Genomic DNA, 15236 nt, shown 5'->3' on the forward strand with positions numbered 1-15236 from the left:
GTGGAGAAAAAGAATAGATCCGGTAAACTTGATCCCTTGGAGTCACCAGAGCATCTAATACACAAGCCCAAAGATCCCTGCCACAAATTGAAAATGACAGTTGCCCACTGCATAGCATAAAGATTGCTGGTGTGGGACAAAAATGGGAATGCACAAGTAGGTATCCTTGATTTTCACCAATGCCAGTAGATCCCCCTGCTGCAGGGATGACCTGGATGATTCCATCGATAACTACTGAATAGGAAATAAGGCATTCAAGTCCAGGATAGGACGAATTCCACCCTTGGCTTTTGGAACCATGAACAGGTTGAAATTAAACCCTGAAACCTCTCCCCTGCAGGAACAGGTACAATGACCCATGAGGTGAGCAAGTTCTGAAAAGCTGCATGCAGATTATCAAATATTTTTGAAAAAAAACACGGATTGGAGGGCTTGAATCAGGGTGGAGAGAGAAAAACTCAGATGACATTCCTGACTCAAAGTTCTGGAATTTCTCGAATACAAGCATCTGAGAAAGTAAACAGCTGTCCCCCCCATTTGAAGAAGTGGGGTGGCCTGTTGCTGAAACTTGGACCTGGGCTCAACATGTTTGGGAGTCCAGGGCTTGCTGCAAGAGGGGGAGCCAGACTTGCATTCAGACAAAAGTCTGCGAAGGACAAAAGAATCACTTTCTAATCCCAGAAGACAAAGATTTGTTTCCACTGGTGACTTCCTTAATAATAGAGTCAAAGAAATTTCAACCTGAAAAAGGTATACAATCCAGGTACTTTTTCCATGAAACTTCAGCAGACCAGTATCTGAGCTAAAGAATCCAGTGCATCTGAATGGACAGTAGGCCTAGCCTGGACATCTGCTGGAGGAATATCAATGACTGTCTACATAATACCAAAAGGCATTTGGAGGAAAGAATGATCTGTTAGAATAGAATCAGGGTCAAAAGCCACACAGGCTATATGGCACGGCTTACTAGCACAAAAGAAGTGTTACAGAATCTGTATTAAACTCAAAAGCAAACATTTATTATATTGCAGCTTACAAATTCTTAGATGTGATTACTACATTAATTTATTTGAAGGAAAACAAAAGTGTTGCGCTGCTAAAATAATATCACGTGTCCTATAATAATACAAAAACAAAAAATATTTCTTTCTTGTGCATGAATAAAATAAAATACAAATTATTGCGTAATTTGTGAACACCTTCCTCTAATGTGAGTAAGTCACATGACCTAGTGAAGATACGTGTGGGGAGGAGCCAGGTGTCAAGAGTTGGATGCCAACGGTGAGATAGGACACTGATTATGACTTGTGAGCTCTGTCTTTGCGATTGATCATTTTAACTATGTGAGTGCATCTTTTAATAAATTTGTGACGATTTTATTGAGTACTCGCTTTGGTTTTGAGTCTATACCTAAAGTGATACAGTGCTACAGTGGTAAAGGATATTGACACAGAGAAGGAGGATCCCGAGATTGATGTGAGATCTGACCAGAGAGGAACGGCCAGTTAAGGTGTTCATTGACCAATTATAACTTATAGGTCAATGTAAGGTGAGAGTCCACCCATTTCAGCACATGTGGTGGTGTTATTATGAATCTGTGACAGCACTGGGAATGTGGGAGTACTTCACAACAGGATTGCATATTGATTAATACTAAGGAGAATTTTTCTGGAACTGTATTTATTTATATTGAGATAGACTTTATTGCCTATATACCATTAAGAGAAGGTGTTCACAAAGTGCACAAGAATTTGTATTTGATTTATGCAAAAGAAAGAAATATTTTTTATTTTTGTATTATTATTGGACACATGATATTATTTTAACAGTGCAACACTTTTATTTTACTTTGATTTAATTATATGTGATAAACACACAATTGGTGTTTGCAGCAGCATGACACATATTTGGCACATTACATCAGTGGCAACGCACAATTATTTGTTTATTTACATTAGTTTATTATTTTGGGCTTTATTTCTTTTATTTTCATCTGGTGATCCAGCCAGTAAGTCAGATGAGACAAGCCATTTAACACTGGCAGGGGTGCTTACAATGATTAGCTTTTATTTATGTAAAACCTTTAACCCAAAAGAAAACACTGTTTGCTATAACTGATTATAAAGTATTAGCTTTATAAACACTCCTCTCCCCCCAGACTGACAATGCTGCTCTCCAAAGGTACCCCCTATTGGTGCCCCCTATACTCCTTCAACCAGAGTGGGGACACTCTAATACAGAAGGTGATCACCAGGTGAAAACAGAGGGAAAAAAGCCTAAAAAAGAAAACTAATGCAGCTACCACATCTAATTTTCAGGAGGAAAATAAATTTCATCTCCAAAGACGGAAAGGTTTCTTCACAGTGAGAGCTGTGAAAATATGGAATAGACTGCCTCAAGAGTTGGTTCTGGCCAGCTCAGTGGATTGCTTTAAAAAGGTCTGGATTCTTTCTTAGATACACAGAATATAACTGGATACTAACATTTACAGGTAAAGTTGATCCAGGGAATATCCGATTGCCTCTCGGGGGATCAGGAAGAAATTTTTTTCCCTGTAGGAGCAAATTGGATCATGTTTTGCTGGGTTTTTTGCCTTCCTCTGGATCAACTGTAGGTGTAGGATTATAACTTTTTTTTTTTTTAATGGTTGAACTAGATGGACTTTTGTCTTTTTTCAGCCAGACTAACTATGTAACTATGTAATGATTGGTAAGATAAAATATATTATACAGTACATTTGGTTTTGGGTTTAATACCATTTTTAAAAAGTGATTCAATTTTCTTGGCCACCTTGTCCTTAAAGACCATGACATCCTCAGTGAGAACCATAAGGTATCTGTTGAGGCAGGTAATAGCAGGATCCAAAGAAGAAGCTGACCATTTTTCATAAAACCCCCTCTTCCATGGGATACTGCTGCAAAAAGTATTTGGAAATCTAAAAACTATTTCAGAATGTGACCAGTCACTGTATAAAGTCTTCTCCACCATAAAGTGCATAGGAAAAGTCTTGGGTGGTTTAGGAGCCTTCTTACCATACTGGTTGAACTTGTCTGGTGGCTCAATTTTAAACAGGAATGCACCTCATCAACCTGTGCTGATATAATGTCTCTGAGCTTTGGAGAGAGAATGGCCAAAACAGCCTCTTTATGCATAAATTCCTCTAAATCAGAAGATTTGCTCCCTCTTCTTAACTAGGTAAAAAATCCTTTTCTCCTGAAACCAGAGTCCAAGTGAGAAGAAGTCAGAGAAACTAAAGGATGCCCCTTACAGACGCCTGTGGAGAGAACATGGTAGTGAGTTTTCCTATAAAATCTACTACAGAAATAGAAACTTTCTTACTGCTCACACAGGAGGTATGGAAGGTGCCCAACAGAACTGAGAGAATATATATAAAACCTGTAATGGACCAGATGGCAGGAGATTTGCCTGACAGCTCTGCAGTGCAGTATGGTGAGGGTTAAAAATGCTCCTAAGGATGCAGTGTCTCACAGTATTAATGGGCCCTCCTGGGTCCATAAAAGGATGAAGAAAGAAAAACTGACAGAGAGCGCAACATTTCTAAAACAAACCTCCTAAAATGGACTCTAAGCCCCTCTGACAGTATTAGGAGTGCGGAACTGGGGAGATAGAAGGGTGGTGGCACCTGCTAGTGAGCTGCTAAAACGAGAGTAAGTACCAGCAGTTTAAACCTGGCCGCAAGCCGGCACAGGCAAAAAAAAGTCACAGGTAGACAGTGGCAGTCATGAGTGAGGCTGCTGCACAAAACTGCCATTCTAAAATCAGTGCCTCAAAGCTCCTCTAAGATAACCCTCTCTCTGTAAAGCAAAAACAGTTTAACTTTACATTATTATGATTTTAACTTATTTTTTTTTTGTAAGCTGGCTCCAACATAAGAAAAAATGTGTACAGTCATGGCCAAAAATATTGGCATTCGTGAATTTTTTCAGATAATGCACCACTTCGCCCAGACAATTGTTGCAATTACAAATGTTTAGGAATTCTCATGGTTTTTTTTTTGTTTGTATTGGTATGACACAAAAAAAGTGGAGAATCAAAAAGCCAAAACTGACACATTCTACGCAAAACCCCCAAAAATGGGCAGGACAAAATTATTGGCACCTTCTCATGATTGTAAGAAATAATTGCTTTCCAAGTTTGTGATGCTCCTGTAATTTGTAATTAAACTCAATTGTATCAATTAACAGGTGCTGACAATCTAGAAATGACACTGGCAACCAGTTAAAATGGTGAATAACTGACTCAACCTTTCTGTTGTGTCTCTGTGTGCCACATGGAGCATGGAAAAGAGAAAGAGCAGCAAAGAATTGCCTGAGGATTTGAGAACAAAACTTATGGAAAAGCATGGACAATCTCAAGGTTACAAGTTCATCTCCAAAGATCTTAAGGTTGCTGTGTCCACTGTATGCAACATTGTCAAGAAGTTTACAGCCCATGGCACTGTAGCCAATCTCCCTGGACATGGACAAGAGAGAAAAATATATCAAAGATTGCAATGAAAAAGTGTCCGAACGGTGGCTAAAGAACTTCGATCAACTTACAGAGAAATTCAAGCTGACCTTCAGGCACAGGCTACAACTGTGTCAGCTCACACTATATGTCGGCATCTGAATGAAAAGGGGTTCTATGGTAGTAAACCCAAGAAGACCCCACTGCTGACACAGAAACATAAAAAAGCCATACTGGAGTTTGCCAAAAGTTACCTGAAGAAGCCAAAATCCTTTTGGGAGAATGTGCTGTGGACAGATGAAACAAGATTACAGCTTTTTGGTAAAGGCCACCATTCTACTGTTTTGAGAAATAGCAATGAGGCCTTTAAAGAAAAGAACACAGTCCCTACAGTCAAACATGGTGGAGGTTCATAGATGTTTTGGGGTTGCTTTGCTGCAGCAGGCACTGGATTTCTTGACCGTGTGCATGGCATTATGAAATCTAAAGACTACCAAAGAATTCTGGGGTGCAATGCAGGGTCCGGTGTCAGAAAGTTGGGTCTCCGTCGGAAGTCATGGGTCTTACATCAGGACAATGACCAAAAGCACACGGCAAAAAGCACCCAGAAATGGTTTAAGACAAAGCGCTGGAGAGTACTGAACTGGCCAGCAACGAGCCCTGATCTAAATCCCATAAAGCACCTGTGGAGAGATCTCAAAACAGCAGTTGGGAAAAGGAATCCTACCAATCTGAGAGACCTGGAGCAGTTGCTGAAAGAGGAGTGGTCCAAAATTCCAGTAGAGAGGTATAAGAAACTCATGGATGGTTAGAGGAAGTAATTGATTTCAGTTATTTTTCCAAAGGGTGTGCTACCAAATATTAAATTGAGGGTGCCAATGATTTTGTCCAGTTAATTTTTGAGATTTTGTGTGGAATGTGTCAAATTTGGCTTTTTGTTTCTCCACTTTTTTGTGTCATACCAAAACAAACAAAAGAAATAAACATGAGAATGCCTAAACATTTGTAATTACAACAATTTTCTGGGCGAAGTGGTGCAATATCTGATAGAAATGCAGGGATGCCAATATTTTTGGCCATGACTGTATATAGCCATTCCCGGTATTCCCCCAAAAATAGGCAAGAAGGAAACGGGAAACAAAAGGATGGATTTTAAAGGGAACTGATCCTTTACTTACCAACCTGCAAAAAACACAACCACAATATTTAAGAAGGAATGAGCCCTTCACTCACCTTGGAAGAGTACACCCCTGAAGGGGTCCTCAGGGACTTGGTCACATCAGCATGGATCACTAATGCCCTGGACATGTATAGAACTCTGTGACTAATGCTAAGCAATGCACTACATGCTAAGGCAGAGGAGCACCTAACCCAGGATTCAGTGCCAGAAGTGACTTTACAAGTAGGCCTCTCGTCTTCCATCATTTTGGCGGGGTCTGGGTATTGTCCCAGTGGCGTGCCTAGGGTACCGATCCAGAAGCTGTGCAAGTTGCCAGAAAAGACTGGCACATGGCCAAGTTGGGGCAGAAAAAGGAAACAAATTAATCAGAAAAAAGTAATCCTTTATCAGAGCAAAAAAAAAAAAAACAACCCCCACCTAAGGACACTAGCAAAAAAATTGAAGATAACTGCCAGTGGGAGAGATGATATGTGGTCCTAACAGTTCTGCTTGCTAGTGTCTCACCATCACCTAAAGGTAGCAGCATATAACCCAGTCATCTGTAAATACACCTGTGTCCTGTACTGTACAACCAAGAAATAGGGACTACAATAACAAAGGTTACAAGGTGAGATTTGTCCCATGAAGACTGAAGAACTATAATTACCGTCGTAGTCGCAGTTGACGTTGTGCTACTTCGGGAGCCCCACATCTGTTGAAATTGCACTCGAATTTCAGCAAAAGTTTCAATAATCACAGCAATAAAGACATTCTACAAAATAAGAGTTGACAATATTAAAGTAAGCTATTACTTAATGCTAACAGAAATGATGAGTACATTGCACAAAAACCTATTATACAATACCTTAACAAGCCAAGCAAGGAAGAAAATGAGGGTAATGAAATAGAAATAGGAACGCCATCTGGGGAAACTGTCAATTGCTCTGTACATAAGGAAAACCCATCCTTCCTGAGATGCAGCTTCATATACAGTAAATATGCTGGTTCCTGTAAGAGATAAACGGGTCTTTAACAAAATATGTAGATGTGGTATCCTAGGATACAATGTACTGATATATAACCCTTTCAGAGAAACTTCATCATGCAGTATGAGTCAGAAGCAGAATAATGGATTCAATGCATTGTTCCTACATATGAAGTGGAAGACAATAAACTAAAAAAAAGTCAGTAGTGTTAAACATCTTGAAATACTGCTGTTATAACAGAAAAGAAAAAAAGGTTTTAGGGAGAAAAAAATGTTGACCACCATGTAATGTAAAATACATACCTGAAATTAGATTGTATTCTTCCACATATATAAATCTAAACACTACTGAAGTGCATTGTTAAGGATAAACTGCTCCTATATAATCAAGGTCCGGCTATGTTTGGCTGAAATAAAATGGGATGACTTATTGAAAATGATGGGGCTGATAACACAGTATAGTTTAATGTTCATTTTTCTAGCCCTGTTTTTAAAAACACCAGTCATCTACAAGCATAAAAATGTGTTATTTTTTCTTTTCCTTGCACTTGATTGGATATTCTTTGTAAAATAAAATATCACTACAATCACTTGCAAATTGAAAATTCGCTTGCAAAGTGAACAACTTTGTTGTCTTTTTTTAAAAAAGGTTTTTATTTGTACAAAAAGGGAAAGCAAACAACGTATAAGACCAAAAGTCACACAATGAGGAACAGATATCTCGGTAACATAACAGATAAGCAGAAGGAACGTACAAATGTATTGTAAAGGTTGTAAGCAAAAGCTCAGCTCTGCGGGGGAGAATTCTGGATTTGGGTTAAGTGTATCGGTGTCTCAGGGTGAAGAGGTGGAAGAGAAAAAGGGGAATTGGGCTCCGCTCAATCGTTTAGCGTTGTTGTCTTTAGCAAATCAATCCCATAGGATCAATCATGCCAATATATTGTAATAAATTCCACCAGCCCATTGCAAAGCACAGACAGGAGCATGTTCCAAGGGAAAAAAAAAACCTATCATCTCTCCTAAAGAAGGCAACACCCCATTCTAACCACCATCGTGACCTTTTTGCAGACTTGTGTGTAGGATACCTACACCTCTTTGTTAGCACAGCAAAACAGTGCTGGTTGACAATTTGTAATTTTATATATTTTTTTAGGCAGCAGAATTAAGTGTTCCATGGAAAAGCATAGCTAAATTAGGACAATGTTTTCAGTTCCAGCTCAGCTTTACAAAATCTGTTGTTTCTGTGTGGTTTTCCACAAACTCAAAGCTTCTTTCAAACAATAAATGATAATGATAGTATTGTCCTTAAAAAGTACAGTCTCTTTCTAAACTTTAACTAATCCAACTGGGGTAAGTCCCCACCAGTAGCAATCTCCAGAACACAGTCAATGTGATCATAGAGCTGGTTACCATGAGCTCTGCTCCCAGTCAACTCAAGAGCAGTACAGCTCTTTTGGCTGAAGGAACTTTTTACCAGAGAAGAAATTTCATACACTATCCATTCAGAAAATCACATTGCATATTTACTTAAACAGCAGAAAAAACAAAATATTGCGGATTTTCAGCCATTGCAAGACATTGAAACCTCATACCCCTTTCACAAAGCTTTAAGCAGTGCTGAAACTTACAAAAAAAAAGCTTTCTAACCACTTATAGACCTAGACAGGGGCGGACTGACCATGCGAGCACTGCCCGAGGGCCCAGGGTCAGTAGGGGGCCCCATTAAATGCCCCTAGTACCTTTTATAGGCTTTTATGGGTGTGCTTTGAGTGTGGGCAAGGACACAGGGGCCCCATGATCCCCTATTGCTTGGGGGCCCCATGAGTTGTTAGTCCGCCCCTGGACCTAGATTGTACAAGGCACATTCAAAAAAGTCACCTAAGTAATATTGGCATACAATGCTGCTTTTTCTCCCCTGCTCTGCTGATTTAGTCCATGAGACCTGGCTGTGAATTTGACAATATGTCCTGCTGTATGTCTCAGGAACTGCAGCTGCTCCTATTTAAATACATCCAGCAAACAATATTATGGTTAGAATTGGTGCCAGGACAAGGTCATCCAGCACCCATTGAAAAGATGCTAAACCGCACTACCCTGTCACCCTTGTAACAGAAGGAAGTTGCTCCCATCCCTACAGTAAACCATTGCACCCAGAACAGCCATCTCTTCCTCACTGCCCTTGTCCAGGCCCTGGTTAGAATGTATTTTGTATACTTATTTCATGTGCATATTAAAGAGATGTCCTTTTATGTGCACATAATTTCAGTTAAAGTATCATTGTCTTTACAGTTCAAATTCAACGGCAAAGCTCCTGTAAAGAAGAAAATATATACTTAGCTCTTCTTCTTCATATACTGCTAAATGCTGCTCCAGTTCAGAGAAATATTCTCTCGAAATCTCTGGGTATTTTACTGACACGGAGGTTAGTGGGAGGAACCAGAAGACCAACACTCTTGAGAGTATTGGTTTCTACAGAGACTTTGGGGAACATCCAGTGGTTTGGGCAGCAGAAGAGGCAAGTACATACCTTGTTCTTTGCAGGGAGCTCTGTAATTTGAATAATATTTTTTTAAGCAGTCTTCAAAAAGGTTTAATTTTATTTAAATATTGTTCCTATGTAACACCTTATTAACTCCTTTTCCTTAGGTGTTAGTTTTTAGCTTTCCCTTTTAGTTTGCTTTGTTTGTTCATATTTGTAGCACTGAATTTAAAAAATGGATACAATTAAAAAAGAAAAGAGCATTGAAGTTAATCAGCTTCTTTTTTTTTTCTCAATAAAGTTTTATTGAAAAACAGTCTTTCGTGTCTTATAGGTACATGAAAAGGAGGACATTTATAGTTATACTGTAAGTGCAGAAGGAACCAAAAAAGAAAAAAGGATATAACACAACACGTATCTGTCAAGGTCCTACCTTTCTTCAGAGCTTGTGCATCTCCATGAGCTGGCCTCCATCTTGGTTTTCTGCAAAGCATGGTGGGAACCTTTATGCCTTCAGGCTTCTGCGGCTCCTCCTCAGAAGGGTGTGGTTGAGCACATTTAAACCTGCTGTCTGCAAGTGTGCTCTGCACTTGTGTCCTGTATGTTGCCCTGTTGCAAGCTCTTGTGTTGTTCCCATTGCTCTCCTGGTAACCGACTCGGCTTGGACAAGACTACTCTCTGCGTTAACCCTTTATCTGACCTCCCGTTGTTGAACCTGGCCCGTGACCTGAGTATTCTTTGCCTACCGTCTAGTACTGTCTGCTCCATTGTTATTGACCCGGCTTGTCTGACTACTCTACTCGTGATCCCATCTAGCTCCCACCAGCTGTACGCCATTGGCGGCAGTCGTTATCGCAGCTGGGGTCACTCGGGGGCCGCGACCTGGTCTCAGGCTGCGTCAAGTCCATCCCCACCATCAGGGGCCCTGGTGAAGGGTAGCCTGGGGCTTAGACTCCGCGCCCTGAGGGACTCTGGTCTGTGGGTAGTGGCTGTCGTCAGTCGCAGCGTGACCGTACCGCCTGCCTGCCTGCCGATTCCATCGTTCCTGCCCTGACATTACACAAGTGCCATGAATCCTGACGGTGCAGGTACGCCTTCGATCCCTATGTTACTCGCCAGACTCGACCAACAGGATCGCTTGTTGGATCAGTTCGCTCAGGCGTTGCAGGCTCTGCTTGCACGCACAGCGCACCTTACCCCTGGGGCTATTAGGTCAGTTGTTACTCCGGTGGACTCTCCCACTGTTGCTCCGGTTGTTGCACCTACCTCTGCATCTGTTGCGGAACCCGCGGTACCCAGAGGTATGACTGGTTCTGCCCCTCTTCCTCAGCGCTTTGGGGGGGAACCGAGTCAGTGTCGTGGTTTTCTTAACCAAGTGGGGATTTACTTTGAATTAATACCTCACGCTTTCCCTACTGAGAGGGCAAAAGTGGGCTTCCTAATCTCGCTACTCTCTGATAGGGCCTTGGCCTGGGCTAATCCCTTATGGGAGAGGAATGACCCGGTGATTCACGTGTTTACCCGTTTCGTTGCCTCCTTCCGTACGGTATTCGACGTACCCGCTCGCTCCGCTTCTGCTGCCAAATTGCTCATGTCCATGCATCAGGGTTCACGAACCGTTGCCGAGTACGCCATCGAATTTCGTACTTTGGCGGCAGAGGTGGGTTGGAACAATGAGGCTCTAGTGGCTGCTTTCTCTCATGGTCTCTCTGATGCGTTGAAGGACGAGATCGCAGCCAAAGAACTGCCTGTGGAGTTAGAGGCACTCATCTCCTTCCTAATCTTGATTGACACCAGGCTCAGAGAGAGGCCTTCATTTAAGGAGCGGCTGCGGAGGCCTCCTAACCGTTTGGCGCCTACGTTTTCTGTCCCACCCGTGCCTCCCTCTCCTCCCACGCCTCCTGGGGATGGTTTGTCTGGTAGTGAGCCCATGCAGCTGGGGTTTGCTCGCCTTTCCGAGGGGGAGCGGGCCTCTCGGCGTCGGGAGGGTCGCTGCCTGTACTGTGGACTCGGGGGGCATTTTCGGCAGTCCTGTCCGGTCCGTCCGGGAAACGCCCGCACCTGAGATCCTGTCGGGGGCAGATCTTGGGTGGAGTTTCCTCGTCCCCGGTTTCCCGTAAAGATAAACCGCTTATCACCGTTGTCCTCTCTTGGGCAGGAGGCTCGGTGACGGCCCAGGCGCTGGTAGACTCTGGGGCTGGCGGTTTGTTTATGGACAGTTCGTTTGTGGCCCAGTACTCCATTCCTCTGCAGGCTCGAGAGACTCCATTGGTTCTCGAGGCAATAGATGGCAGGCCCTTGCAGCCATCGCAGGTTACCCACGAGACCCTGCCGGTGGAGGTAGCTATTGGGGCTGTTCACAGGGAATTGGCCTGTTTCCAGGTAATTTCTTCCCCGCACTACTCCGTGGTTTTGGGCTATCCCTGGCTTCAGAGGCACAATCCGACCTTTGATTGGCGATCGGCCGAGATTCTCTCATGGTCACCACGGTGTGGGGCTGGTTGCATCCGTGGTCCGGTTAAGGTGCTGTGCACCTCCTCGGACTCTGTGCTGCCCACTGAATATGGGGAGTACCTGGACGTGTTTGACAAGGTGCGCGCCGGTGCCCTGCCTCCTCATCGTCCATATGATTGTGCCATAACCTTACAAACTGGTGCTACTCCTCCGCGTGGCAGGGTGTATCCTCTTTCGGTGGCAGAGAATCAGGCCATGGAGGAATACGTTGCGGATGCGCTTTCCCGGGGGCACATTCGCAAGTCTACGTCTCCAGCAGGAGCTGGGTTTTTTTTTGTGAAAAAGAAGGGAGGTGAGCTGAGACCCTGCATTGATTTTAGGGGTCTCAATCGGATCACGATTAAAAATGCTTATCCTATTCCGTTGATCACCGAGTTGTTTGACCGCCTCAAGGGAGCAACGGTCTTTACTAAGCTCGACCTTAGGGCTGCCTACAACCTTGTACGGATCAAGGAGGGCGATGAGTGGAAGACCGCGTTCAACACCAGAACCGGCCACTATGAATACCTGGTTATGCCCTTTGGGTTGTGTAACGCACCCGCGGTCTTTCAGGAGTTTATTAACGATGTCTTACGTGACTTGTTGCAGCAGTGCGTGGTGGTTTACCTGGATGACATCTTGGTTTACTCTGCGTCCATGGAGTCTCATATCCAGGATGTTAAGCGGGTGCTGCAACGGTTACGTGAAAACGAGCTTTTCTGTAAGCTCGAGAAGTGTGAATTTCACCAATCCCAGGTTGCCTTTTTAGGCTACATCATTTCCCCGATGGGTTTTTCTATGGACCCTGAGAAGGTTTCAGCGGTTCTGCAGTGGCCTCGTCCCAGTGGTCTTCGGTCCATTCAGCGCTTTTTGGGATTTGCCAACTATTATCGGAAGTTTATCAGGAACTTTTCCACATTGGCAAAGCCTCTCTCAGATCTGACCAAGAAGGGCAGTAACCCTCACGAGTGGTCACCCGAGGCCATCTCAGCTTTCAAGGCTCTGAAAGCCGCCTTCACTTCGGCCCCAATTCTGTCTCATCCCAATCCTGGGTTGCCTTTTGTTCTCGAGGTTGATGCATCTGAGACAGGAGTAGGCGCCCTCTTGTCCCAGCGTCGGTCACCCGAGGGACCCCTACTTCCTTGTGGGTTCTACTCCAAGAAGCTTTCCTCTGCAGAGTGCAACTACCAGATTGGAGACAGGGAGTTGTTGGCCATTATTCTGGCTCTCAAGGAATGGAGGCACCTGCTTGAGGGTTCTGTGGTCCCGGTCCTAGTTCTCACTGACCACAAGAACCTCACATATCTCTCGGAGGCTAAGAGGTTGACACCCCGTCAGGCCAGGTGGGCTCTGTTTTTGTCACGTTTTAATTATGTGGTCTCTTACTTGCCTGGTTCCAAGAATGTCAGGGCTGATGCCTTGTCGCGGCAATACTCTGAGCTGTCCAGGGAGGACACTGAGCCGACCTCGGTCATTCCTCCAAATCAGATCCTGGCTGCCATTCGTACCAACCTGACTTCTCCCCTTGGGGAGCAGATTTTGGCGGCTCAAACTAACGCTCCCCCTGAGAGACCTGCTGGAAGATGTTTTGTACCTGAGGGATTGCGTACCCGCTTGCTACGTACCTACCATAATGCCAAGACTGCCGGTCATCCTGGTAGGAACCAATTGTCCTGGGTCGTTTCTCGGTTATTCTGGTGGCCATCTCTCCGTTCTGACATCGCCTCATATGTAGCAGCTTGTTCGGTCTGTGCCCAGAATAAATCTCCTCGGCACCTTCCATTGGGCCTTCTGCAACCCATTCCCAATGGGGAGCGTCCCTGGTCACACCTGGGAATGGATTTTATTGTGGATCTTCCTGCGTCTCAAGGTCATACGGTCATTCTTATGGTGATCGATCGTTTTTCTAAGATGTGCCATTGCGTTCCATTCAAGAAATTGCCGACTGCACAGGAACTGGCTACGGTTTTCGCCAAGGAGATCTTTCGCTTGCACGGGTTGCCCAAGGTGATTGTCTCGGACCGTGGGAGCCAGTTTGTGTCCAGGTTCTGGCGCGCCTTCTGCTCCCAGTTGGGTATCGAGCTTTCCTTCTCTTCGGCCTACCACCCTCAGTCCAATGGGGCTGCGGAGCGTTCCAACCAGGCCCTGGAACAATTCCTTCGTTGCTATATATCGGATCATCAGGACAACTGGGTCGATCTCCTGCCATGGGCAGAGTTTGCAAGGAACTCGGCTGTCAACTCCTCCTCTGGGATGTCCCCCTTCATGGCCAACTATGGGTTCCAACCCGCTGTATTGCCTGAGTTGTTCTCTCCACAGGACATTCCGGCTGTGGATAACCACCTGGCTGCTCTGCGCTCCTCATGGGGGCAGATTCAGAGGTCCTTGAAGGACTCAGCACAGCGCCAGAAGCTCCAGGCTGATCGTAGATGGTTGCCCGCTCCCTCATACCAGGTCGGAGATCAGGTGTGGTTGTCCACTCGCAACCTCAAGCTTCGGGTGCCCACACCAAAGCTGGCCCCCCGTTTTGTTGGTCCTTTCCGCATTCTTCGCAGGGTGAACCCGGTTGCCTATGCCCTTGCTCTTCCTCCTGGGATGCACATCTCCAATGTCTTCCACGTATCCCTGTTGAAACCTCTGATCTGTAATCGCTTTACTGCCTCTCTGCCTCGTCCTCGTCCTATCAGGGTCGACGGTCATGAGGAGTATGAGGTGAGCCGCATCTTGGATTCTCGGTTGGTCCGCGGTCGGGTACAGTTTTTGGTCCATTGGCGTGGTTATGGTCCCGAGGAACGTTCCTGGGTTCCTTCCGCGGATGTTCATGCTCCTGCCCTCCTCCGCGCTTTTCACGCCCGATTTCCTCAGAAACCTTTTGTGGAGCCACGGAGGGGGAGGGGCCCTTGAGGAGGAGGTACTGTCAAGGTCCTACCTTTCTTCAGAGCTTGTGCATCTCCATGAGCTGGCCTCCATCTTGGTTTTCTGCAAAGCATGGTGGGAACCTTTATGCCTTCAGGCTTCTGCGGCTCCTCCTCAGAAGGGTGTGGTTGAGCACATTTAAACCTGCTGTCTGCAAGTGTGCTCTGCACTTGTGTCCTGTATGTTGCCCTGTTGCAAGCTCTTGTGTTGTTCCCATTGCTCTCCTGGTAACCGCCTCGGCTTGGACAAGACTACTCTCTGCGTTAACCCTTTATCTGACCTCCCGTTGTTGAACCTGGCCCGTGACCTGAGTATTCTTTGCCTACCGTCTAGTACTGTCTGCTCCATTGTTATTGACCCGGCTTGTCTGACTACTCTACTCGTGATCCCATCTAGCTCCCACCAGCTGTACGCCATTGGCGGCAGTCGTTATCGCAGCTGGGGTCACTCGGGGGCCGCGACCTGGTCTCAGGCTGCGTCAAGTCCATCCCCACCATCAGGGGCCCTGGTGAAGGGTAGCCTGGGGCTTAGACTCCGCGCCCTGAGGGACTCTGGTCTGTGGGTAGTGGCTGTCGTCAGTCGCAGCGTGACCGTACCATAGGCCTGCCTGCCCATTCCATCGTTCCTGCCCTGACAGTATCCTAAATACATAACTCTGTAGCATTGGTACAGTGACGTTTAGAAGGTTTTGTGAATAGTATGACACAGACAGGTCTGTAGTCCCAAATACCTATAAT

The 15236-nt window shown here is 45.0% G+C and overlaps 1 protein-coding gene across 2 annotated transcripts in view; it reads right to left on the bottom strand.

Annotated features, from left to right (window-relative positions):
* The window catches only part of NALCN (sodium leak channel, non-selective), a 694063-nt gene that overhangs the window by 347561 nt on the left and 331266 nt on the right, over positions 1-15236 (bottom strand). For both annotated transcript variants that reach the window (XM_089679951.1, XM_089679950.1), the window contains 2 exons: positions 6492-6634; positions 6294-6398 (listed from right to left, as the gene is read on the bottom strand). In XM_089679951.1, the coding sequence (XP_089536077.1) occupies positions 6294-6398; positions 6492-6634 (248 nt within the window). The remainder of the gene's footprint in view (positions 1-6293; positions 6399-6491; positions 6635-15236) is intronic.

Source organism: Staurois parvus, unplaced genomic scaffold (assembly GCF_062004578.1).
Source record: "Staurois parvus isolate SC_StPar_1 unplaced genomic scaffold, SC_StPar_1.0 ptg000233l, whole genome shotgun sequence".
Taxonomy (NCBI): domain Eukaryota; kingdom Metazoa; phylum Chordata; class Amphibia; order Anura; family Ranidae; genus Staurois; species Staurois parvus.